The sequence below is a fragment of the Scyliorhinus canicula genome, chromosome 12, assembly GCF_902713615.1.
Source record: "Scyliorhinus canicula chromosome 12, sScyCan1.1, whole genome shotgun sequence".
Taxonomy (NCBI): Eukaryota; Metazoa; Chordata; class Chondrichthyes; order Carcharhiniformes; family Scyliorhinidae; genus Scyliorhinus; species Scyliorhinus canicula.
In genome coordinates, this window is record NC_052157.1 from 118,611,764 (window position 1) to 118,639,588 (window position 27,825).

The 27,825-nt window shown below is 46.5% G+C and overlaps 1 protein-coding gene across 13 annotated transcripts in view; it reads right to left on the reverse strand.

Moving 5' to 3' along the window:
* LOC119974723 (septin-5-like) overlaps positions 1 to 27,825 on the reverse strand; it is a 239,204-nt gene that overhangs the window by 16,878 nt on the left and 194,501 nt on the right. For 10 of the 13 annotated variants that reach the window (XM_038813880.1, XM_038813886.1, XM_038813888.1 and 7 more), the window contains one exon: positions 24,766 to 24,928. In XM_038813880.1, coding sequence (XP_038669808.1) covers positions 24,766 to 24,928 — 163 coding nt within the window. Of the gene's footprint in view, positions 1 to 11,053; positions 11,073 to 18,410; positions 18,501 to 24,736; positions 24,929 to 27,825 lie in introns of those variants that run through there. The other 3 variants (XM_038813882.1, XM_038813879.1, XM_038813883.1) reach the window with 3 other exon arrangements.

Sequence of the window (27,825 nt, forward strand, 5' to 3'; positions counted from 1 at the left end):
TAAGGTGACAAGGAGAAATATGTGATTGGTGTTGTTGTAAAGAAACAAGGTACATTTACATATCCAGTGAAGATTGGAGAAAGGTTCTGGACATGATCCTCCTGATTGGGGACAGAGTCCTTTAACGGAGATTAGCTGGGTGTTCCCTGGTGCTCCGAGTGCCAAGAAACACCCCGGTATCTAATGCCCACTCGGGTAGATCAGGGCCTGGGCAGGAACTCCCCGACGAGGCTGCACTTAGCCCCATTTTCTGCACTGAGGAGTTTCGCTTGGCAACATCTAGAGCTCTCGAATACCCGACGCAATCCCCCCCCCCCCCAAAGCCCCAACTCACAATAAGGGGGTCCCCGTCACCCCACCCCCTACAGGACACTCAATCACTGCCACTCAAAAATGCCAGCTTGGCACCCTGGCAGTGGGCACATTGGCAGTGTCAGCCTGGCAGCCAGATGGCACGACCAGGTGCCAGTGTGCCCTGGTGGCACCAGCAGTGCCAGGATACCACCCTGCCCAGGGGACATACACCTGTTGGCCTCCAATCCCTTGGGAGACCCCATGAGTGCTATTCTGTCTGGTCCCCGTTAGAAGAAGAGAGTTAGATCCCACACCTTGGTTAGATCTCGGGAACCCATATTAGTGTGAGACCTACTGTCTCACTTTGTTATTCAGATTTGCCAGAAAGTGATCCCGCCCTCAATGGCTGGGATCCACATCGCGACATCTCACGAGATTGCATCAGATCTTGTGAGAAATGGTGAACCGGGTAGATCCCTGAAGTGGAATCTCCCAGCATCTACCGGTCGTGTTGCACCGCGCTGCTTCTGTCAGTCTTACGTAGATCATTTGCTTAGAAGAGGAAATCTTATAAAAGAAGAGCTTGATAAACCTCCTATAGACCAAATTCCTCCTGTAATGCTATGTGGAAGTGAGAAAGAAAGTGAGAGTCACAAGAAACTGAAAGTTTTCCGGTATTACAAAATCCACCGGTACAGCAAAGTGAGTTCAGGGCAGGATTTTCCCGCCTTTTCCACCAGCGGGATCTTCTGGAGTTCCTTGGGGGCAAAGGATGAGAACGGGAAACCCTGTTGACAGCAGCGGGACCGCTGCTGGCCAATGGGGGGGTCACCTCTGCCGCCACAATACATGGCGCAGGGGTGGGCCCAGGGTCCTTGAAACACAGTGGCGGCCATTAAATGGATTTGGTCGTCAAGGTCAGGGTTTAGATTTGACCCAGTCAGAGATGTTGAGAGAACAGAGTCAAACTAATGGAAATAGAAGGAGATACACAGAGAGAAGAAAATTAGTTGATTGAAACTGAATCTGTTAAATTTCAAGCATTGCAGTCAATACTTTGCTATTAACATCAGGCTAAAGCAAACTAAAGCTTGTCCAAGGAGAGTATTTAAACACTAACTCGTAAGGTGTTGCTAGGATACCAGACAGAAACCTGTTGCGGACTGGTACCATTGTATTCTGGGAAATTATGTGGATGTATCATTTTACATTTTAATGTATAAGGAGGGTGAACAGCCAGTTGTCGTGGTGCATATAGGCACCAACGATATAGGTAAAAAACAGGATGAGGTCCTATAATCAGATTTTAGGGAGTTAGGAGATAAGTTAAAAAGTAGGACCTCAAAGGTAGTAATCTCAGGATTGCTACCTGTGCCACGAGACAGTCAGAGTAGAAATTCAAGAATAGTCAGAATGAATACGTGGCTTGAGAGATGGTGCAGGAGGGAGGGGTTCAGATTTTTGAGACATTGGAACTGGTTCGGGGGGCGGTGGGACAATTACAAATCGGACGGTCTACACCTGGGCAGGACTGGAACCAATGTCCTAGGGGGTGCTTTTGCTAACACCGTTGGGGAGGTTTTAAATTAATGTGGCAGGGGGATGGGAACCAGATTAGGAAGTTAGAGGTCAGTAAAGAGGCAGCAACTAAAGCCAGTACGGTACTAGATAATAAACTCAATGTGACTAAGTGGAAGAGTAGACAGAGAAGAGATGATGAACGCAAATGGACAGATGGTCTGAGGTGCATTTGTTTTAATGCGAGAAGTGTAGCAGGTAAGGCAGATGAACTTAGGGCTTGGATTAGTACCTGGGAATATGATGTTATTGGTATTACTGAGACTTGGTTGAGGGAAGGGCAAGACTGGCTACTAAATATCCCAGGGTATAGATGCTTCAGGAGGGATAGAGAGGGAGGTAAAAGGGGTGGAAGAGTTGCATTACTGGTTAGAGATGATATCACAGCTGTGATTAAGGAGGGCACGATGGAAGATTCGAGCACTGAAGCAATATGGGTAGAGCTAAGAAATAGGAAGGGTGCAGTAACATTGTTGGGACTTTACTACAGGCCTCCCAAAAGTGAGCGTGAAGTAGAGGTACAAATATGTAGACAGATTATAGAAAAATGTAGGAGCAATAGGGTGGTCGTGATGGGAGATTTTAACTTCCCCAACATTGAATGGGATTCGTGTAGTGTTGGAGGCATAGATGGAAAAGAGTTTGTAAGGAGCATCCAGGAGAGTTTTTTTTAGAGCAGTATGTAAATAGTCCAACTCGGGAAGGGGCCATACTGGACCTGGTATTGGGGAATGATCCCAGCCAGGTGGTTGAAGTTTCAGTCGGTGATTACTTTGGGAATAGCGATCACAATTCCGTAAGTTTTTGAATACTCATGGACAAAGACGAGAGTGGTCCTAAAGGAAGAGTGCTGAATTGGGGAAAGGCCAAGTATAACAACATTCGGCAGGAGCTAGGGAATGTGGATTGGAAGCAGCTGTTTAAGGGTAAATCCACATTTGAAATGTGGGAGTCTTTTAAGAAAGGTTGATTAGAGTGCAGGACAGACATGTCCCTGTGAAAATGAGGGATAGAAATGTCAAGACTAGGGAACCATGGATGATGGGTGGAATTGTGAGACTAGCTAAGATGAAAAAGGAAGCATACATAAGATGTGGGCGACTTAAAACTGATGAAGCTTTGGAGGAATATCGGGAAAGTAGGACAAATCTCAAACGCGCAATAATGAGGGCTAAAAGGGGTCATGAAATATCCTTGGCTAACAGGGTTAAGGAAAATCCCAAAGCCTTTTATTCGTATATAAGGAGCAAGAGGGTAACTAGAGAAAGGATTGGCCCACTCAAAGACAAAAGAGGGAATTTATGTGTGGAGTCAGAGGGAATGGGTGAGATTCTTAATGAGTACTTTGCATCGGTATTCACCAAGGAGCGGGACATGACGGATGTTGAGGCTGGGGATGGATGTTTAAATACTCTAGGTCAAGTCGGCATAAGGAAGGGGGAAGTTTTGGGAATTCTTAAAGTCATTAAGGTGGACAAGTCCCCAGGTCCGGATGGGATCTATCCCAGGTTACTGAGGGAAGTGAGGGGCGAAATAGCTGGGGCCTTAACAGATATCTTTGCAGCATCCTTGAGCACGGGTGAGGTCCCGGAGGACTGGAGAATTGCTAATGTTATCCCTTTGTTTAAGAAAGGTAGCAGGGATAATCCAGGGAATTATAGACCTGTGAGCTTGACGTCAATTGTAGGCAAACTGTTGGAGAAGATACTGAGGGATAGGATCTATTCACATTTGGAAGAAAATAGAATTATCAGTGATAGGCAGCATGGTTTTGCGCAGGGAAGGTCATGTCTTACAAACCTAATAGAATGTTTTGAGGAAGTGACAAAGTTAATTGATGAGGGAAGGGCTGTTGATGTCATATACATGGACTTCAGTAAGGCCTTTGATAAAGTTTCCCATGGCAGGTTGATGGAAAAAGTGAAGTCGTATGGGGTTCAGGGTGTACTAACTAGATGGATAAAGAATTGGCTGGGCAACAGGAGACAAAAAGTAGTGGTGGAAGAGTGTGTCTCAAAATGGAGAAAGGTGACTAGTGGTGTTCCACAGGGATCCGTGCTCGGACCACTGTTGTTTGTGATATACATAAATGATCTGGAGGAAGGTGTAGGTGGTCTGATTAGCAAGTTTGCAGATGATACTAAGATTGGTCGAGTTGCAGATAGCGAGGAGGACTGTCAGAGAATACAGCAAAATATAGATAGATTGGAGAGTTGGGCAGAGAAATGGCAGATGGAGTTCAATCCAGGCAAATGCAAGGTGATGCATTTTGGAAGATCTAATTCAAGAGCGGACTATACGGTCAATGGAAGAATCCTGGGGAAAATTGATGTACAGAGAGATCTGGGAGTTCAGGTCCATTGTACCCTGAAGGTGGCAACGCAGGTCGATAGAGTGGTCAAGAAGGCATACAGCATGCTTGCCTTCATTGGACGTGGTATTGAGTACAAGAGTCGGCAGGTCATGTTACAGTTGTATATGACTTTGGTTAGGCCACATTTGGAATACTGCGTGCAGTTCTGGTCACCACATTACCAGAAGGATGTGGATGCTTTAGAGAGGGTGCAGAGGAAGTTCACCAGGATGTTGCCTGGTATGGAGGGTGCTAGCTATGAAGAAAGGTTGAGTAGATTAGGATTGTTTTAGTTGGAAGGACGGAGGTTGAGGGGGGACCTGATTGAGGTCTACAAAATTATGAGAGGTCTGGACAGGGTGGATAGCAACAAGCTTTTTCCAAGAGTGGGGGTGTCAATTACAAGGGGTCACAATTTCAAGGTGAGAGGGGAAAAGTTTAAGAGAGATGTGCGTGGGAAGTTTTTTACGCAGAGGGTGGTGGGTGCCTGGAATGTTTTGCCAGCGGAGGTGGTAGAGGTGGGTACGATAGCATCATTTAAGATGCATCTAGACAGATATATGAACGGGTGGGGAACAGAGGGAAGTAGATCCTTGGAAAATAGGCGACAGGTTTATATAAAGGATCTGAATCGGCGCAGGCTGGGAGGGCCAAAGGGCCTGTTCCTGTGCTGTAATTTTCTTTGTTCTTTCTATAAGTTGTTTTTTAACTGGGGAGGGAGCGTGGTAATGCTGCTCTCTATATTGGAGGTTACAAATAAAGTTAGTTCTAGAATAGTAGCTTGCAGTTGAGCAATTTCTAGTCTTGCTCAATGCAGTACACAAGTAACATGGGGAAACATTAAAAAAAAACACAGCGGCTTATTGCGATCTGAAATGCACTGCCTGACAGGATGGTGGAAGCAGATTCAATAGCCATAGTCAAAAAGGAATTGAAAAGTAGTTGAAGGAAATTTGCAGGATGGGGCAAGATTTAGGGAGTGGGACTACTGAGAGCGCTTTACAAAGGAGCACAAACAGGGTTGGCAGACTCAATGACTTCTTCCTGTGCTGTTTCATTCTATGATGCCACTTAATACTTTATTAACCTCAAATGAACTTCCCTCCAGTAATAGCTGTAAACATTATATGTAAAACAATCCATGCTCTCAGAGAAATGTTTACAGGAATGTCAGACAAAAGACAAATGTTTTATTTTGGATAATCTGATGATGAAGCAAATATACTGCCGGAAAATATTCTATTCTATTATATATAGACTCACCGTTCTGTATCTAATAGGAAAAACTGATTTATAACTGGTGGCTACGAACTGGAAGAGATTCCCAGTTTAGAAAATTCTAACATCCTGTGCTGGACAGGAAGTATTGAAGCTGGAAATGTCACTTGCTGGATAGGGAGGTGAATTGCCGGATGAAATGAACCTTACCTGGGAATACTTTATTGGGACAATATCTCTGTGGTGATTTACTTCATCTAACTTTTGCAATACTTGATCATGAGTGTTCGAAGGGAAGTGGGTATGCATCGGACCGCCAACCTCCTTAATCTCCACATTTGCTCCTGGCCATGCCTTCAATTCCTCCTTCATGGAACTGGGAAAATTCCATGCTCTGTATTGAGCTCGGCTCTCTACTGCATTTATTATAAGCCTCCTTTATTGGTTTTAGTTTAACCCTTATTTCTTCAATCATTTAGGGTACTCCAGTTTTGAATGCCCAATCCTTTTTCCCCTCTTAGAATGTCCAGTCTGTATCCAAACTATCTCCCCTTTGTTTCCAATCCACCCAGTACAGGTCCCCTTTCAACTCCACTGAAATGAGCTCTCTTCCATTTTAGTAATTATTATTGAAATTAGGAAATGCAGCAGCCAACCAACAGGTAACAGAAAATAGAACACATAAGTAAAAGGAAAGTCAAAGGAAGGATGGGGCCAATTAGGGGCAAGAAAGAAATACTTTGTAGCTAAATTCATGGTTAAAGTGTACTTTGCATTTGCCTTCATTAAATAAGATGTTGTCAAAGGCACAGTAAAAGAGGATTTAGTAGTAAAAACGCACAAATAGTAATGTGATAACGGCAAGGTGTGCTGAGGCTACATACTGGCAAGGGCATCTGGATGTGGCAGGATTGCAGAACTCAGATTAGCTCCATTGGCTGTGGCATTGCTTAGTTCTGTCTGTCACTTGTTGCTTTCGCTCTTTGGCACACAAGAAGTCCCGTAGCTTCACCAGGTTGACACCTCAGTTTTCCATTATGCCTGATGCTGCTCCTGGCATACCCTCCTGATCTCTTCATTGAACCAGGACTAATCCCCTGGCTTGGTGGTAAATGGTGGTGTGAGGGATATGTCGAACCATAAGATTGTGGATGAGTTCAATTCTGCTGATGGCCCACAGCGCTTCATTGTCCAACCTTGAGTTCCGAGATCTGTTTGAAGTCGATCCCATTTAGCACAGTGGTAGTGCCACACAACATGATGGAGGGTATCCTCAATGCAAAGTCAGGAATTGTCTCCATTACAACCCTGGACCAGACCACAAGAGGTGCTAGGATACCAGACAGAAACCACAATATTTTACTTAATTTGTAAGACTGAGGAAATGATACTTTGCTTCCGGAGTGATTTCAGGCACAAATAGAGTTATGGCATATTAAAACAAACTTTATTACGAACACAGTATTATTAACTTTAACCTCTTAAAGAAAATAGCTTACAATTACCCACTAAACAATGCTTAACAATATCATAGAGTCATAGAATTCCTACAGTTCAGTTGGAGGCAGCGACCCTCTGAAAGAACACCCTACCGAGACCCTGCCCTATCCCAGTAACCCCACCTAACCTATACATCTCTGGACACTTAGGGGCAATTTAGCAAGGCCAATCCACTTAACCCGCACATCTTTGGACTGTGGGAGGAAACCGGAGCACCTAGGGGAATCCCACGCAGACAAGGGGAGAAAGTGCAAACTCCACACAGTCGCCCAAGGCTGGAATTGAATCCAGGTCCCAGGCACTGTAAGGCAGCAGTGCTAACCATGCTACCCCAATACAATAAAACAATAACTCCTTACTGCCATCTTTATCTCAACTCAAACAACACCTATCTCAGGTCAAAATCCACCTTTAAATACAATTTGCTGACCCAGGAATACTTGCTTAACAGAGATGCTTTTTAAAGAAACTGCTTGGAGAGAGAGAGAATCCAGTTAGGAAACAGCTGCAGATTCTTGCCTGTCTCAAGAGTACTGTTTAACCTGCCAGCCTTTGAGGAACTGCTCCTATCCTGTTCACAGGAAAATCTTTAACTCACTGCTTCGAGAGAAACTGCTCCTGTTCACAGACATATCAAAATTCACTGTTTTAAGAGCAGCTGCTGGTCTGTCTACAGTCAAATCTGAAACTGAACTCAAATCTGGAAACTCAACACCCGACTGCTTTGAAAACTCGCTCCTCCCATTAACTACATTAACTTCTAAGGCTGACCAAAATGTCTCTAATTGTCTATTTCCCAGGGAACCCTCTCTATATATATAAAATTCCATTCACCCAACTTTTACGATATTTTAATTGCACCTCGGTCTCCAAAAAGCCTGCTGCCTTTCAAACCAGAATTTGTAAAAACACTAGTGCAGCAGTCATACACACATTAACCCAGACTTTTAATCATTACTGCACCAACTAGATATCATACAATATATCTAAAATTCCTACATTCGTCACAAGGGACTGTGCTGACTGAATATGATTGACTCCTACCATACTGTCATGGACCTGTGGCAAGCAGGTTGGTGAGGTTGAAGTCAAGTATGTTTTTCCACCCTGTTGGTTCCACCACCACCTGCCGCAGACCCAGTCTAGCAGCTCTGTCCTTTAGGACTCAGCCAGCTTAGTCTGTAGTGATGCTCCTGAACCACTGCTGGTGATCAACATTTAAATCCAGAGTACATTATGTGCCCTTTCCAACCTCAGTGCTCCCTCCAAGTTGGGTCCAACACAGAGGAATATTGATTCACCAGTTGAGGGAGCAGCAAGTGACAATCAGCAGGAGATTTCCTTGCCTATGTTTGCCCTGGTGCCACAGTCGATGTTGAGGACTCACAGGGCAACCCGCTCCTGTACCATCACCCCTGCTGGGTTTGTTCTGCCGGTGGGACAGGACAGACCCAGGAATGGTGATAGTGATGTGACAATATCTTTAGGTATGATTCCGTGAGTATGACTACGTCAGGCTGTTGCTTAACTAGTCGATGAGACAACTCCCCCAATTTTGGCACAAGCCCCCAGATATTAGAACATATAACATAAAACAAACAGTGCAGAAGGAGGCCATTCGGCCCATCGGGTCTGCACCCACCCACTTAAGCCCTCACTTCCACCCTATCCCCGTAACCCAATAACTCCTCCTAACCTTTCTCGTCACTAAGGGCAATTTAGCATGGCCAATCCATCTAACCTGCACGTCTTTGGACTGTGGGAGGAAACCAGAGCATCCGGAGGAAACCCACGCAAACACGGGGAGAATGTGCAGACTCCACACAGAAAGTGACCCAGTGGGGAATTGAACCTGGGACCCTGGCACTGTGAAGCCACAGTGCTATCCACTTGTGCTACCGTGCTGCTCTAAGTAGGAAGGATTAGTAGGAAGGACTTTGCAGGGCCCAGTTTGCCATTGCCACTTTTGGTGTTGAATTAATGCCCGGTGGTCAACCAGTTCTATTCCTTTTAGACTTTTTAATGGTTTGATACAACTGAATGCCTTGCTAGGCCATGTCAGAGGGCACAAATTACCAATTTCCTTCGCTAAACGACCTTCGCGAACCAGATGGGTTTTTACAACAATCGACAATGGTTTCATTGTCACCATTACACTTTTAATTCCAAATTTTTATTGAATTCAAAATTCGCCATTTTCCATGGTGGGAATTGAACCCGGGTCCCCAGAACATTACCTTTGGTCTCAGCTCCGTGCCAATACCACTAAGCCACCGCGTCCCAGAATGTCAAATTCCTACCCCGCGTAGTAGGGAAATCTTCTTATCCTCGTATACTGCAGCATCTTCATTCTTCTTTTCATCTACCAAATGAATTTCTGTCTCGGGTACTGATTATTTCTTGATTGTCACAGCAGTGGGGAATGACACAACTGTGACATTCTTCATAGGAGTTGAAAATGCTTCATTTTCTTAAGCCAGTGCTTTCACCTTTCTCCAGTCTGCAATGCAGAAGGTGACGATTATAGGGAGAATTTCAGTGTATTCCCTTCCTTTTCAAGGGGTTGTAATCATTCCAGTCTGGAGGCTTTATCTCGTGAATCAGTATTTCTTTGATTGGCTTTCACTGTCTTTACATCCAGGTTATCGTAAGAGTCGCAGTCCAAGATTCAGCAGTCACAAGAAGTTTCTACCCCACTCCACCAACTTGTCTGCCCTCCAAGGAGAAAATCACAGAACATACATCCTACACATCATCCAAGAGAACTGAGAACATTATTGGGGAGGTAAGAGTGGAACGGAGGTTAACAGGGAATATGAAGTAAGTAGTTTAACAAAATGAGGCAACAGTTTCGAGATTATACTTGAGTGAAGATGTAGAGTAAAGCGTTACTGATTATGTTAATCAGGCGATGAGGTTAATGATGATGTAAGCATGACATCAGGGCCAGATGGCCAAGAGAGCTAAACACAGAACTTGGAACAATGTACTCACCACCAGATCTTTGTAAATGTAAATAAATAATTTCAAGAAAATCTATGTACTGACCATCTCCAACTCACAAGTGAATGAAATCCCATCAAAATAGTTAGTATGGTTAAGGTTGACAGATGGAACTAACTCATGTATTTGAAATGTTAAAAGTATTCAATACAAAGGATATAGAGAAGCTTTTAGTGAGGTAAGGGTTCCAGAACAAGGAAGCCCAATCTTAAAATGAGGCCACTAAGGATTGAAGTGTGGAAGTGGTTGCTCTGTAAAAGACTGGAGCAAACATTAAACTCACTCTTGGTCAATTGAAATTGCCAAGACTGAGATTGGCAGGGTAAGTGTATCGATGCATACAGATCAACATTGGATTAATGAAGCTGAGGCATTGATCTGCTCTAGCCTATTCGAATAAGTTTGAGACCAAGCTCCTGATCCGATGGAAAGGCTATCTTGGTTAATGTTAGATGGGTTATTCAACAATGGTACACTCTCACTGTCTTTTCTGATTTCAGTATTTTGTTTTAAGTCGTTAACGGGAGGCATCCCAAGACTCTTTCTGGTCCAGCTCCCGCAAAATATCTTGGTCATGTGAAGATATCGATAGTTCATCAAACCAAACAGAATTAGTCATATTCTTGATTGAACTGATGAGCTTTTTCAAGCTCTGTTTTGGCACTGAACAAAATCAGAAGCAATAATCTCATTGTCCAATTCATGAAACCCTGTTTTTCCATGTGATAGAATGGGTGTTAATGTTTAATACAGATCGCGCTAGTATTAATCGAGGAAGTATCTATAAACAAGTAAGGTACGACAAAACTCTCTTCACAGTATTAATTGGACGTATTTACTAGTGGTTTAAGACGACCAGACTGAGATGGCCATAGGATTATCTCTGAATGTGATTTGATTTGCTGGGGACTCAAAACTACCTCAACCCGCAGCAGAACCAAAAACATTTTCAATTGAATTTAAATTCTTAATACAGATTTCAACGTGATTCAATTTGCCAGGTCCCTCAACATTTGTTTGCATCTGGCTCAGTAAAACTCAGAAACAGGCTGGCCTCGGTATAACTGGGACACAGGCTGAACTCAAATCCCTGCTCTTCTGGACTGAGGTTGGAGGATTTATTCATCTGTAGGAACAGGAATAAGCATGTCAGCGCCTTTATCATTCAGTCAGGTCACGAATGATCTGTATCCCAACCCCATTAACTTACCTTTGCTCCAAACCTCTTGATACCCCGATCTAACAAAATATATATCTGTCTTGCTCTTAAATTTCAATGGATCCAACATCCACAGCCTTCTGAGAGTTTGAGATGTTAACCATTCTCTGTGAGAAAAGAAAATACTTTCTGACTGCCGTGGCCTAATTTTGAAGATTCTGCCCCTTGTTCTGGATTTCCCCCACCACAGAAAAGATTTTCTTCTGTATCTAGACCATTAAAACTTTCATTATTTCCGAGACTTCAATTAGATGGCTCCTCAATCAAATTTCTGCAGCCGGTCCTCCTCACATATCTCTTTCAGATCTTGTATCATTCTGAAAAAAACACCCTCACAAGATGGCAGGAACTTCATTATGGAGAGCCCCGAGCCCAAACAATGGGCGGGGTTTTAAGGCTCTTCCTGCCGATGGGATCTGCCAAAGGAGACACCCCCCCCCCCCCCCCCCCCCCCCCCCACCAGGCAGTGGAATGGGCGAACCACGCAAAACATCTTGGACATTGGCTGGACCGGAAGGTCTCATTGGTGGCCAATGGTGAGCCAGCTCCACCGCCGGGAAACCCCACCCAATAACCTTGTACTTAGCAAGTTATTAGCACAATGCTTATATCACATTGCAACAGGCAGCTACTTCACCGAATGCCTTTAAACCCTTCTTGCTGCGACAGTGCAGTGCGATCTCTCTGAAGTGGATATTCTGGATTGCGTTGGGTACAAGTATGACTTTTTACTTTGTGTGTTTAGACGGCCTTCACTTTGGGCAGGAGCCAATCAGTCCAGTGTTTTGTTGTTGTCAAAACCATTCCTCAGTTTAACCGGAGGATACTGCACAAACCCAATGAATTAATTCAGTAATAAACAGACCATCGGATGCACCTCCCTATCGTTTACACGAAAATAGATCCCAAATAACCTTTTGTTTTAAGCAACAGAAGAGTCTCCCTCTGAACTACCTATTAAGCACCGTTTAAGGAAGAATCATCATTATCAAGCAACAAAAGTTACAGTTTGTCAATAATTTGCCCACACTTTCCATTGGTCAGGCATTTCCAACCTTGTTCAATAGGTTTGGGATAAGCCACTAATTGGTGTCATTAGTCCATTTTCGCTTGGTTGCCAATGGGGTACTGCTGATGCTTCCCAGGTGCTTCTGATACTCTTCTTTCATGGAACCATAGAATCCCTACAGTGCAGAAGAAGGCCATTCGACCCATTGAGTCCATACCAAACCTCTGAAAGGGAATTCTATTCCTAGGCCCACGCCTCCATCCTGTTCCTGTAACCCTGTAACACCTAAACTGCACATCTTTGGACTGTGGGAGGAAACTGTAGAACCCGGAAGAAACCCACACAGACACGGGGAGAATGTGCAAACTCCACACACCCAAACCGGAAATTAGGCCCGAGTCCCTGCTGTGAGGCACTGTGCCACCGTGTCGCCCATGTCAAGTCTGTGTCAAATACACTCCAACTGCTTAATCCTCTCACAAAACAGTTGGAATGCTTTAAAAGTATATAATTGGCTGTAAAACACTTTGGAAATTTCTGAGGTCATGAAAAGCATCATATAAATGCAGTTCTTTGCTTCTTTCTGTTGTGAGACTAAGTTGAGTTACAGATATCAGGGTATGAGTTTTCAAGAGCTGATGGCCGTCCCCTGGTGTAACTGGAGTGGGCATGGATGGAAACGTCTTTATGGATCACTCCTCCACTGGCTCCCCATTTTCCCTGTCACTTCCAGAATCTTCATCCAAAAGCAATAAATGATAAACAATAGGACTGGTCACATAGGCAGGTGCACTGTAACACTACACAAATAACCATTTGTACTAAAGGAATGCTGGCATCCGGGGTTACTTACTTATCTCTGACATCCAGTGCTGCTATGACAGCAGGGGAATGCGTAATATTTAGATATTAAAATTTGGAAAACCAGCACAATTGGTCAATGATTAATTCCACAAATAAAAGATTTTAAAAAAAATATAAAAATTGGTTAAAATATTTCTCCCTTTTTGCAAAGAGCTGTCGCCAATCCCCACCCTCTCCCATTCTGCCAAAAGATTCTTTTGACAGCTTCTGGGGAGTCTAGCGGACTGATTCAGCATGTCCGACCACTGCAAATTGGGTCAGTGGGCCAAAAGCCAATGATCCTCCGGCAACAGGAGGCTCTTGTGTGATAATAACAGATGCCACTAGATGGTGCTGCATTCTTTCATTCCCCTCTCAGAGAATCCAGGATAATGTATTTTAAAGCCCATTTGACGTTGTGCTGTTTTAGTATTGTGCACTGACATTCATGTTCTTAGTGTTCTGTTATGTTGAAGCAAATAATTAACTGAAACATTCAAGCCCACGGCGTGATCATTCGACCTTAGTCACCATTGAATCCCTAAAGTGCAGAAGGAAGCTATTCGGCCCATCGATTCTGCACCAACCCTCTGAAAGAGCACTGCCTACCCTGGCCCAGTCCCCTGTCCTATCCCCATAACCCCACCTAATCTTTGGACAGTAAGTGCCAATTTGACATAGTCAATCCACCGAACCTGCATATCTTTGGACTGTGTGGGGAAACCGGAGCACCTGGAGGAAACACACGCAGACACGGCGATAAAACGCAAACTCCACACAGTCACCCAAGGCCGGAATCGAACCCGAGCCCCTGTCGCTGTGAGGCAGTAGTGCTAACCACTGTGCCACCCACGTTTATCGTTCCCTTCAGACAGCTTCATTTTAAGAACAGCATGGAAATGGAAACTCTCAAAGGCAGTACACTATTGAGAGGAGCGGCTGTGAGATTGTCACTATTGAGCCGCGTCTACTTTCCATATTTCAATCAAAATCCTCTGGCTTCACTTTTCAGTCCTGTTGTCTCATTATTTTCCACACTTATTTCAAATATTCAGCTCATTTCCTGTTTAGTGGCAAGCAGACAGATGCCTTGTCGAATGTCCTTATTGTCTACTCAGTTGCTATTTCTCATTGTGTGATACGATTTCTGGGATTCTTTGTTCAAATTCAATTTGGAGTGAGGAGTAAATTGCATTTCTTGTAGAACATAGAACGTAGAAAAATATAGCACAGAACAGGCCCTTCGGCCCAAGATGTTGTGCCGAACCTTTGTCCGAGATTAAGACAATTTATTGCCCTAGATTGTAGTCATAACCCTCCTTCTGTCTCTCTGCACATGATTTCCCATTGATCCCCCAGAGCCTGTGCGGATACGTTTCCCCTTCCTGCCCAAGGCTTGGTATCATTTTCCGGTTTATGAGACAGTAGATAGGTGGTGGACAACATTCGAATATCATTTTTTTTCTCTTTTTAAAAAAAAATTTAGAGTGCCCAATTCATTTTTTCCAATTAAGGGGCAATTTAGCAAGGCCAATCCACCTACCCTGCACATCTTTGGGTTGTGGGGGCGAAACACACGCAAACACGGGGAGAATGTGCAAACTCCACATGGACAGTGACCTAGAGTCGGGTTCGAACCTGGGACCTTGGTGCCGTGAGGCAGCAGTGCTAACCCACTGAGCTACCGTGTTGCCCAAACATTCGAATATCACGACCTCATGAAGCAGAAGACAGTTGCCCATGAACCTCAACCTGCTGTGTTTTGTTTTTTTGGGTCACATCTCTGACTGCAGTGATTTCTCCATCAATCCATAAAAGTGAGGACAGTAGTGTGTAGTTGTGTCTGTGCTCCACTATCCTGCGTAACTGTTGGAATTATGATCGATTGAACTATGTATTGCTATCTGAACAGATTTTGCCGGTATTCCATGTTGCGATATTGATCTCATTGCATGAGTCAGAACCCTGTTTATTCTATCAGGGAAGTGTCTGTAACCGAGTCTTGTCTGTCCAATGTAAATACATTCACCCATGTAACTAGGCAAAGATTGTTGTTCAGGCTGCTGCTCAGGTCTGCACAAACTGCGTGATATGCCTGTTCACCCAATCTGCATTATGTTCTCAGTAGCCTTGACCTGCAATTCGTCACATCGTCAACATATTTTGATTGCAACTATCTTCCATTTGTCAGCTAATCTCTGAAGGCACTTTATATATGGGCACTATTACTATCTTCCTCTTTTGACCTTTTGGATCACTTTGCAGTTGCAGTGGTCACAACACTGAGAATCAAAATGTAATTAGACACTGTAGGCTGCGACTGTATCATTATTCTTTACCTCTGACTCCTGACTAAATGAGAGTCTGTGAAAGAAAGAATTTGCATTTGCAGCACATCCTCAGGATATTCCAAAGTTCTTTAGAGCCAATTCATTCATTTTGTAATGCATTTACTGTTGTCACTGGGGCAAACAGGGCAGCTAACCTGTTCACAACAAGGTTTTAATAAATGATCAGATTAATCTCTGATGCATTGGCCGAGGGAGGTACCTTACGAAACATTAGGAAAACACCCGCTCCCCTTTGGACAGGGCCAACAGATTGTCCACATCAATCTGGGGAAGGCAGTGCCTCCACTCAACATTCGGCAAAGAAGTCGACTGGACCAAATAAGGAATCAGTTAACACTGGACCCTAACTGATAAGCAAACATTTGTATTCAACAAATGAGGTGTCTGCTTTAAAATCCAATGGAAAGCAGGTTAGGGTCACTCCCATTCATAGAACACTTCTTCAACAAGTGGATTACATTTGAAGACCGTGAACTGTATTAATTAGGAGAATAGGGGACAGCACGGTGGTGCAGTGGTTGGCGCTGCTGCCTCACGGTGCCGAGATCCCAGGTTCAATCCCGGCCCTGGGTCACTGTCCCCGTGGAGTTTGCACATTCTCCCCGAGTTTGCGTGGGTTTCGCCCCCACAACCCAAAGATGTGCAGGGTAGGTGAATTGGCCACGCTAAATTGCCCCTTAATTGGGAAAAAAATGAGTGGGTACTCTAAATCTTTTTTTTTAATTAGGAGAATGGGGCAGTCAGCGTGTGCGTAGCAAGATCACACAACCAGTAGATCATGAAATTATCTGATAATTGTGCTTGTTGGCGTGCACTGCTCCTGAATCCCTTCCTCAGGAAAATTAAGAGTCTCTTTGCCCTTTTGCAAAGTAACAGGTTGCCTTGATTGAAGGCTTGTGGCTTCTTTCCTTGGGCAATGTTTCAGCTGCTGTGGTACTTGTTCGAACTGGATCTGATTGATGTCAAGGACGAGGCCCTGCGAAGCAGCCCCATTTCAAGACATGCCACTCACTAGCAGAGGAACGGCATTGGCTGTCTTAAGAAAGCTGAGATAGACTTCCACATGCCTTGGGACATTTCCTTTTGGACCAGGGTCAACATGTGGTCAGCAATTCAGTCACTTCATGAGAACCAGCACTGGTCAACATTGAGCTGGAGCTAAATAGGCTGGTTGGTGATTAGTGAGGGAGCAGGGACAACAACAGTGGCGATGACAACATGTGTGAATAGAAGAACCTTTCACCAGGAGAAAGACCCTGAGGTATTTTGTAGAGGTAAAAGGGGAAGAAATGGACACTAAGGGGTGAGCAAAGGCTCAGTCAAAAATATAATTTTCAGAGGAAACGATCAGGTGGAGACAGTGATATTTAAGGAGGTATTTCCAGAGTTTGGGGTGAGGCATGACCATGAACATAGGAGAAAACACATAGGTTGGGAGTGGGGTGGGGGAATGTACACGCCAATCAAGATCCAAGTTAGAAAAGCAGAAGTTACAGCGACAGGGAGGGAGTAGAGGCCATGGCAGGATTTAAGCACAAGGGTAAGATTTTTCAATGAGGCATTGGGAGAACTCGAACACAGCAAACAGGCAGCCCAGGTGGGATGGGATCTCACTGCAGGCTGCAGAGTTTTGAATGAAGTGGTTTATGGAGGATGGAGGTTGAGAGAGCATTAGGATTTTAAAAAATTCATTTGCAGGATGTGGGCATCACTGGCTGGGCCAATAATTATCGCCCCTCCCTAATTGTGCTTGAGAAGGTGGTGGGTGAGCTGCCTTCTTGAACCCCTGCAGTCCCTGAGTTGTAGGTACACCCACAGCGCTGTTAGGGAGGGAATTCCAGGATTTTGACCCAGTGACAATATTTAAATCCAGCGATGATTAAGGCACGGTTGATGCTTTCACCGCCTGCTAAGCTGAGGTAGAGGCAGAGGTGATTAATGTTCTCAAGATGGGCAATTGTTTTTAAACAATGTTTCCAATTAAGGAGCAATTTAGCGTGGCCAATCCACCTATCCTGCACATCTTTGAGTTGTAGGGGTGAGACCCACACGGACACGGGGAGAATGTGAAAACTCCACACGGACACTGACCCGGGGCCGGGGTGCTTGGTGCCGTGAGGCAGCAGTGCTAACCAGTGTGTCACCGTGCCACCTTAAATGGAGCAATCTTACTTAGAAACTATGAGGCTGGACTTAGCTGGGCTGGGGGGGGGGGGGGGGGGGCGGGGGGTGGAGGAGTGGGGCGGTGGGGGTCACCGTGGTCCGCAACAGACAGGCAGCCCAGGTGGGATGGGATCTCGCTGCAGCCTGCAGAGTTTTGAATGAAGTGAAGTTTATGGAGGATGGAGGTTGAGAGAGCATTAGGATTTTTAAAAATTCATTTACAGGATGTGGGTATTACTGGCTGGGCTGATAATTATCGCCCCTCCCTAATTGTGCTTGAGGAGGTGGTGGTGAGCTTGCCTTGTTTCAGGCTTAGACAGTGGTCAGGGGTAGGGGGGAGGTGGGGGGGTTGAGGTGGATGTCTGCAGTGAACAATTTATTTCTAAAATCTCAAAGTGAAATGAGGGGGGGGGGAGTAGGAATGTATAGGAGGTTGTATACGACCCTAATGTTTCTCTGTAGGAAACAAACACAAGTTGTCACCACCATTGCTGTCTGTGTTGTCATCATCAATTCATTTAAGATAACTCATGGCCTTTGTGGACGGACAATCTTCATCTACTGGGCTCTTTATAACCACTGGGCCAAGACTTGCATCAGCCATTCCTGACAACAGGTTTCTTTCTTGCTGAAGAGAAAGTGTGCTGTTCCTTAAAATGTCTGTTAGAAACAGATGAGCCTTGGCTGTAGTCTGAGGGTTTGTGGAGAGGTAACAGTTCAGGACCTCTTCAACCATCGGAGCACCTACAGAGAAAAGGTCCCCTCAAATTCCTATTGAGATCGACTACATTTATTTTATATTCTCAGGTGACAAAGTTCTATTGTTACTTTTTCATTCTTGCCATCTTGAGGGGTATCTCACTTTTAGTTATCCTTTGATTCGATCACATTGTTAAACATCATCTCTGTTGGTAAGTGTCATGGATTCTTCCCACTGGCCTCTTTCAGAATGCTTGGGCCATTTTTTCACTGAAAGGATTTGAAAGAAATATATGTATTTAATGGTTTCTTTTGGCAAAATGCATTCTTGCAAGTTTAAGTAAGGGCACTTAGGCTAAACAGAAGTAATTTCACTGGTCTAAATATAAATAAGAAACGTTTTAGCTACCCTCAGCAATCAAAGATTTCTCAAACCCAATGTGCAGGAAACCTAATCTCGATTCGGCTGTGGATGAGAGGTGGTACGCTAGATAGATAGATAGATGGTACGATCGATAGATAGATAGATAGATAGATAGATAGATGAGAGATGGTACGCTAGATAGATAGATAGATAGACAGACAGACAGACAGACGAACTGACCGATGGACCGAGTGCCAGAGTCAGCACCAGAGAGAGATAGAGAGCATGCCAGAGAGAGAAAGAGAAAGAAAGAGAGCCAGACAGAGATAGAGAGAGACAGATGGAGAGAGAGAGCGACAGAGACGGCCATATAGAGAGAGTATATATATATATATATATATATACATATAGAGAGAGATAGAGATGGAGAACTAGAGACAGAGATAGATAGAGAGAGAGAGCCACATAGGGAGAGAACAGCTTGTGAACTTTATTGAATGCGAAGTTCAGCAGCAGAGGCAGAAGGCCTCAGGAGACCTATGAAGGTGGTGCAGCAGCTTAGGGCGGCTATTGAGAGAGTGGAGCAGAGGCTGGAGGTGCAGGGCCTAGTCGGTGGGGGAGCATGAGGACCAGCTGGCCTCGCAGGAGGCAGAGATGGTGCTTGTGGCGGTAGCCATAAGAGGATTGAGGAAGAAGGTGGAGGACAATGAGAGCCGTTCCAGGATGCAGAATCTCCAGATCGTGGGGCTGTCTGAAGGGATCGCGGGATCGCAGGCCGGGAACCAAGGCTACAAAGTATGTGGCGAGTATGTTGGAGAAGTTGGTGGGGAAGGGGGTCTTTGGCCATCCTCCCGACGTGTATCGAGTGCACACAGCGTTGATGAGGAGCTCAAAGGCAGGGGAGCCACTGAAGACGATCGTGGTGTAGCTGCAACATTTTCTCGATAAGGAGATGATGCTGAGGTGGACGAAGCAAATTAAATAGTGTACCTGGGAAGGAAATGTGCTGAGGATCTATCAGGACCTGGATGCGGAGTTTGCCAAGCAGTGGGCGGTTATAATCGGATCCAGACTGTCCTCTACAAAGAAGGGGTGAAGTTTTGGGATATTGTATCCTGCTCATCTGTGAATCACGCACCAGAATCGGGAGTTTTATTTCGACATGCCAGAGGAGGTGTGTGAATTTATGAGAGACCATGAACTGGGAGGTACGTGAGGACTTTGGAGATGCTAAAGTGGGGAATGTGGATTTACACGACAGGCGGATTGCTCGATTTAATGAATATGGGTGCGGAGTGGGTGAGTGTATTTTCTTTTTAAGTTTTTACTGGTTTTGGGGATTTGCAGGTGAAGGCCTGTTGTGGGGAAGGGGGTAGATGGAGGCCTCGAGTGGGGGCTACCATTCTAGCTGATTGGCTAGTTAACAGGAGTGAAATGGGGGGGGGGTTGACCTGTAGAGGGAGTGGGGGAGGGGTGGTTTTCTTTGTCTTTGTTTATGGGGGGAGCGACGGGGGGGGGGGGGGTGAGGAGGGGAGGATGCTGACGTGGGTGGAGTTGACATGGCGCAGTTGGTTAGGGGGACATCCCGGGGTGGGCACGAGGGTGAGCGAGGCGTGGACCTGGGGTATCTGGCTAATGGGGGTGGGTTATGGCTGACCGGCGACGGGGGAGGGGGTGGGAAGTCTCCTGACCCGGTTGATTATGTGCAACTTATGGGGTTTAAATGGCCCGGTCGAAAGGTCGCGGGATTTTGCACATTTAATGAGTTTGAAGGCAGACATTGGGCGGGATTCTCTGGTCGCTGACACCAAAATCGCGTTCGCTGATCGGCCGGAGAATGCTCGTTTGTGCCGAAATCGGGGGCAGCGCCGCTTTTGCGATACACCGCCCCCTCTAAAACGCACGTCATATGGACGGCTCCACCCCCGATGGATCGAGTTCCTAATGGCATGGGTCACTCATGCTATTTATTTTCGTGAACCCGACATGGCGGCTGCGGACTGAGTCCAGCACCACCACAGTTGGGGGGAGAGCCGTTCCGCGGGCAGGGGGGGCTTTGGCTGGAGCTGGAGTCACTGGTGAAAGGTGGTCTGGGGATGGCGAGGGGGATTACAGGGGGGGGGGCAGTTTTTGTCAGGCAGATCTGCGTGCAGCCGCCGCCGTGTTGCACGCCCCGGGCGGCCGTGCGCATGTGGGGCCCCGGACCCAGCAATTCTCCAGCCGTATCCACAGGTAAAGCTGGGGGCTTTACGCCTCCAGCCTGCTAGCCCCCCACCAGACGGAGGATCGGTGCAGCTTTTGCAGCGTTTTTTCTGGCGTAAAATGCCACCGTTCCTAATCCGTCAGCACTTAGTTTTCAAATCGTTGAATCCAGCCCATTATGTTTCTTCAGGAGACGCAGCTGAAGCTGGGGGACCAGACAAGGCTGAGGAAGGGCTGGGTGGACAGGTGTTCCACTCGGGGCTGGTTACGAAGACAAGGGGGTTGGCGGTGCTAGGCAACAAGAAGGTGGCCTTTGAGGTCGGCAGTACTGTAACTGATCCTGGGGCTAACTTTGTGATGATTAGCGGTAAGCTAAAAGGGACGCCTGTGGTGTTAGTGCTGGTCCAATTTGGAATGATGTGTATTTTATGAGGCAGGCTCTGGGGAAGATTCCGGACCTGGATACCCTTCGGTTCGTTGTGGGGGAGATTTTAACATGCTTCTGGATCCGAGGTTGGACCGGTCATGCCCTAGGTGCCTGAAGGTTATGGCTATGGCGAGGAGGGGTGGGAGGGGTGCGGATCCATAGCTGTTTGAGAGGCCAATGGTGAATTGGCCTCTCGCACAACTTCTCGCACATGCACAGCGTGTACCTCCGGACTGATATCTTTGTGTTCGACAAGATGTTGTTGGCAGGGGTGGTTGGTTCGGAGTGTTCGGCAATTGCGGTGCCTGCCAAAGCGCCGCACTGATTGGATTTGTGGGTGATGCAGGGAGAGGCTGAGCGGCCACAGTGGAGTTTAGATGTGGGGTTCCTGGCGGACAAGGGGGTCTGTGACAGGGTGAGGGCAGCCGGCCATCATGAATTATGTGGAGCTGAATGAGATGGGAGAGGTTTCTGCCTCCACGCTGTGGGAGGACCTGAAAGCGGTGATAAGGGGGTATTTATATTGATTCAGGTGCACAGGGAGAGGATGGAGCGGGCTGAGAGGTTGAGGTTGGTGGAGGACATTCTGAGGGTGGACTGGAGATGTTCGGTGGCACCTGAGTGGTCTTACTAAAGGAGAGGCAGAGGCAGGGGCTCCAGATGGAGTTTGGGCTGGGGAGTCTGGGATGCTGTCTACTGGAAAGGCGATGGGAGAATCGCGTAGAGCCAGAGGGGCAGTTTATGAGTATGGGGAGCAAGCGAGTAGGGTGCTTGCACATCAGTTGAGGACGCAGGCGGCAGCGAGAGAGATTGGAAGGGTGAGTGATAAGAGGGACAGGGTCAAATTGGAGCCGGGGCGGGTGAATGAGGTTTTTAAGACCTGCTATCCGAGGTTGTACGACACGGAGCCTCCAGTGGGGGATGAAGGGTGAGGGTGAGGTGGTTTTTGGACAGGTTGGAGTTCCCGAGGGTTAAGGAGACGAAGGTGCAGGAGGCCCCGATTGGGCTGAGGGAGATGATGGATTGCATGGGGTCAATGCAGGATAGGGAAGACCCCGGGGCTGGATGAGTTCCCAGTCGGGTTTTATAAAAAGTTTGGGTTGGAGCTTGGGCACCTGCTCATTGGGATGCATAATGAGTCGATAGTGAGGTGAGAACTCCCCCCTATGCTAAAGCTGGCCTCTATATCACTCATTTTAGAGGACGAGGACCTGGAGCAGTGTGGATTGTACATGCTCGATTTCACTGTTAAATGTGGCTGTAAAGTTGTTGGTGAAGGCGTTGCAGGTAGTGGATTGTGTGCCGGGGCGATAGGAGAGGACCAGATGAGGTTCGTGAAGGAGCACGGTTGTCGGCGAATGTACTGAGGCGGTTTTGTGATGCCCGGCGGTGGACGCAGAGAAGGCGTTCAATTGCGTTGAATGGGCATATCTGTTTGAGGTGATGGGTCAGTTTGGGTTTGGGCAGGGGCTTGTGGATTATGTTCGCCTGCTATTCAAGGTGCCTTTTTTTTATTTGTTCATGGGACATGGGCATCGCAGGCTGTGTCAGTCTTTATTGCTCATCCCTAATTGCTCTTGGATTACTTAGAACATACAGGGCAGAAGGAAGCCATTCGGCCCATCCAGTCTGCACCGACCCACTTAAGCCTAGGATTATCCCCATCCCCTATCCCCATAACCCAATAACCCCTCCTAACCTTTTTGGTCACTAAGGGCAATTTATCATGCACGTCTTTGGACTATGGGAGGAAACCGGAGCACACACGGGCAGAATGTGCAGACTCCGCACAGACAGTAACCCAGCAGGGAATCGAACCTGGGACCCTGGTGCTATACACTTGTGCTACCGTGCTGTCCCTTGAGGGACAGTTAAGAGTCCATAACATTGTAGTCACATATAGGCCAGACCAGGTAAGGATGGCAGATTCCCCTGAAGGACATTAGTGAACCAAATTTCTTTTACGACAATTAACAATGGTTTCATGATTATTACTAGAGTTCTATTGAATTCAAATTTCACTATCTGCAGTGGTGGGATTTGAACCTGGGACCCCAGAGCTGGGTCTCTACATTCCTAGTCCAGTGACAATACCACTACGCCACCACCTACCCTAGCCTAAGGCTAGTATTTGGACAAACAAGGCTAGTTCAGATTACTTAGGGCTACATGAGCCTGCTCTCCCTGCAGCCCTTACCCCAGTGATAGAACCGTTGCTAAAGACGCTTAGAGGGGAGATTGACTGGGGGAGAAACATCCAGCTAATCTCATGCGCTATGGAGATAGATTGCCACAGAGGGAGAGAGAACGAGAGCGCCAGAGAGAGAGAGAGAGAGAGAGAGAGAGTCAGACAGATAGGGAGAGCTGGAAAGCCATGATAATACACAGACTTAAATAGAATACTGCAATAGCTTTAGAAAAGTTCAGGAAGTCAGGTATGCTAGAGGAACAATTAGAGATTAGGTTAAGTAAGTTGACCGATGCATGTGGCAAGAATGTCGTTTGCTTTCCTTTGAATCTGACACACCGTAGAGCCTACTGTAACAGTATGACACATAAAATGGTTAGAAAATCCAACACACAGAAAGACAGCATCAGATCCCCGTCTAGCATTGCCATGTCAGATAGATTATTGTACGATGCATTCTGCTCATTCAAAACAACATTCTTTATCCCAAGCTCTCAGCTGCACAATTGTGATCTTTTTTTCCATTTCCCCCGCCAGCTCTCCAGTCACTGTCTGAGTGAGCTTGGCAATCTGCTAGATTTCACACACCAGCTTTACAGTTACCAGACAAAGGGTTTATATCCCCCTCACTTAGCCTGATTACAATCCAGGCCCAAGGGGCGAACACTGCGTTTCTAAACTAGAGACCACCCGATCAATCACTCTTTCAGTAGCATTCTAAAAAGATGGCGGCCATTATCTAGTTGTGTCATCGTGGTGTCAAAACAAGATGTTAGGCATCACAAAGGCAGCAAAATAAAAACGAGGCATTTATTTTATTGGTTCTCAGAATGTGACTGGCATTGGAAAGTTAACCTTTATTGGCCCAGTCTATTAAGCGTGACTCACAAACGCAGAGCACTGGAGTTATACCTTGGCCAGACCATAGCAGGTGTGGCAAATTCTCTTCCCTTACAGCAGCCCAGCAGCTTTTACAGTATCTGTTTTTGATATTAGCCCAGAAATGATCCGGGCCGGAATTCTCCGACTGTTGGGATTCTCTGTTCCCGCTGGCAGCGCACCTCTGCCCAAGGGTTTCCCGGCTGTGTGGGGTGGCCTCAATGGGAAATCTCATTGACAAGCGGCGAGAATGGGTAATCCTGCCGCCGGCGAGAAACACGTGGCTGGGGCACCGGAGAATCCAGCGATTTATTGGAATCAATTTCACATCTTGACATGGTGGGATTATGAATTCATCATCTCTAGAGTTACCAGTCCAGTATTATAACCACTATATAATCATACACACATGCGCTATGTATTTTGATGACACTGTATTAACTCACCCCAGCTGGGTAAAAGTGAACACGCTTACTTTCTATTGCGTTCTTTCACCACCATCCTGGTCATGCTCTGGATGCATTGTGCTCGATAATTTTCATAGTGCACATCACGTGTCACATCCTTCAGATCCTGCATGTGTGTTCGGATCAACATGTTTCGTAACCTCACAAAGTCACAGTGAGCTGGATTCTCCACTGCAAAGAGATGGAGGTTAGAAAAAATAAAATCATTCTGGTGATTATATTATTGGGTAACAATGGCTGCTCCAAAGCGCTATGCATACTTGAGTTACTTTGTCATGCACTTACCTCTATTACATTAGTGAATGTATTGCTAATTTGCACTCTGCAAGTCCCCATTAACAACAATGAGACAAACGAGCAGTTCATCTGGTTTTGAGTGGTGTTGTTGAGGGAAGAATGTTGGTCAAGATATCAGGCGATCTCTCTGCTGTTCTTTGAATTCCCATAGAATGTTTAACAGCCATCCAGACAAGAACATAGAACAGTACAGCACAGAACAGGCCCTTCGGCCCTCGATGTTGTGCCGAGCAATGATCACCCTACTCAAACCCACGTATCCACACTATACCTGTAACCCCCTTAACCTTACTTTTTAGGACACTACGGGCTATTTAGCATGGCCAATCCACCTAACCCGCACATCTTTGGACTGTGGGAGGAAACCAGAGCACCCGGAGGAAACCCACGCACACACTGGGAGGACGTGCAGACTCCGCACAGACAGTGACCCAGCCGGGAATCGAACCTGGGACCCTGGAGCTGTGAAGCATTTATGCTAACCACCATGCTACCGTGCTGCCCAAGACAGGGAAGACCTTGGTTTTGCATCTCATCCAAAAACCAACAGTTCCAACAAAGCTGCACTCCCACAGCACTGTATGTAGTGTCAGCCCACAACCTTATCACTCAGAGTCAAGAACCAAAGGTGTTTCATAAAGATCAGACATCCGTCAAACCCAAGTGATATGGAAATGTCACGTGAGAGAACCCTTTAAGAAATGGGTGTTTAAGAAATGTACCTTTAAGAAATGGAGCTGTTTGTGTTATTGGAGTAAAGTCAGAGTGTGGGTGGAGCTGAGCTCCACTTCTGATTTTTAGTTTCAGTTTGAGAAGAGCTTGGGTATGTCTGTGTTCTTTCAGTGAGCTGCACTGCCATTGATCTCTGCCACACAAAGACTATCTATGGATCATTTGGCAAACTCAAAATTGTAAAAAGGTCTCAGTATTAAATGTAACCCTAATGTGTTCCTGTTTGAAGGTTTGTTAAGTCTTTTGGATGTTAAAAGGACAGCATACAGGTTACTTAGTGTTTTATTCTTTGGGGGGTGTATTTGAATTAATGGTTGCTAAGATGTTCACTGTTTGTTTCAGAAAGGTTAACTTGAGTTCATAGAATAAACATTGTTTTGTTTTAAAGACCACTGGTCCATTTTCTGCTATACCATACCTGTAGAGTGAGCCGTGTGCTCCCCATACCACAATCTATTAAAAGTTGTGGGTCAGGTGAACTCCATAATACACTTTGGGATTCTCTAAACCCTGACCCATAACAGAAGGCAAATGGGATTTTGGCATTCACTGTTAATGGAATAGAGTATAAAAGCAGGGACGTGCTGTTGCAACTATATAGGGCATCGGTGAGACCACATCTGGAGCACTGCGCACAGTTTTGGTCCCCTTATTTGAGGAACGACATAAATGTATTAGAGACTGTTCAGAGAAGGCTCACTCGACTGATTCCAGGGATGAAGAGAGCTTGAGCATATTAGGCCGATACTTGTTGGACATTCTAGAACAAAGGCCAGAGTTTTAGGCTATGAGGTGGGCAGATTTAAAACAGAAATGAGGAGGAATTAAAAGCAAATTACAGCGGATGCTGGAATCTGAAACGAAAAGAGAAAATGCGGGGAAATTTCTGGAAAAGCTCGGGCGCGATTCTCCGCTCCCCACACCGGGTGGGAGAATCGTGGGAGGGCCGGGCGACTCACGACATGCCGCCCTGGCACCCCCTGCGATTCTCCCACCCCCCGCTCGGAGAATCGCCGCTCGCCGTTTTTCACGGCGACTGCCGATTCTCCAGCCCGGATGGGCCGAGCGGCCTGACGTTCCCGACCTGTTCATGCCGGCGGCAACCACACCTGGTCGCTGCCGTCGTGAACATGGCGCCAAAGGTTCGTTTGTGGCTTGTAGGGGGCGGAGAGGGGTCCCGGGCTACATATGAGCGGGGCTGACAGGCAGTAGCGGCGCGTACCTCTACACCCGCCAACACACACCCATCGCGCCGGAAAACATGGCGCCGGCCTTGCTGGACCGCGTACCCACCCACTCCGACGCCACAGCCCACCTCCTGGCCAACCCCAGCCCTAGCAGAAGACCACCAGCCAGCGGCACTGATTTTGACTGAGTATGGCGGTGCTGGACACTATCCGCAGCCACCACGCCGCGTTCCCAACCACTGTGACCACATATGGCCCGCGCCGTCGGGAACACAGCCCATTGGAGGCGGAGCATCGTGGGTGGGCCGGCTGATGCCCCTCCAACGGGGTTGCGACTGTGTGTGGTGCGCGCCCTGATGACGACGATTTGGAGGGGGCGGAGCACCGCAAACTGGCATCAATCCGGCATCAGAAGCCATTCTCCGCCTAAACGGCATTCTCGATTTCGGTGTCGGGCTACGGAGAACCCGCCCAGGGTTTTCAATGAGTAGCCGGTTGAAGGATTATGGTGACTGGGCAGGAAGGTGGAGATGGGGCTGAGATGAGATCAGCCGAGATGGTATTAAATGGTACAGCAGGCCCAAGGGGCTTAATGGCCTACTCTTGCTCTTTGTTGTTTTTTCTTGCCCAAAATAGACCACTTTATCATAGTGATAGTTTAGACAAAACATATACACTGGTCTTTGGCCTGGGTTTTGTCTGAAAGGGGTTGAGATGTACCATTTTATACCACGTTGGCAGGTAGCACGGTATCTTGAGTATGATGTTTAGCTGGTAAGATGGACGGGAACTGTATTGAACCTGGTCTCTAATTAAGGCCAATACTTTGTTGGGATGGGGGTGGGGGCAGGG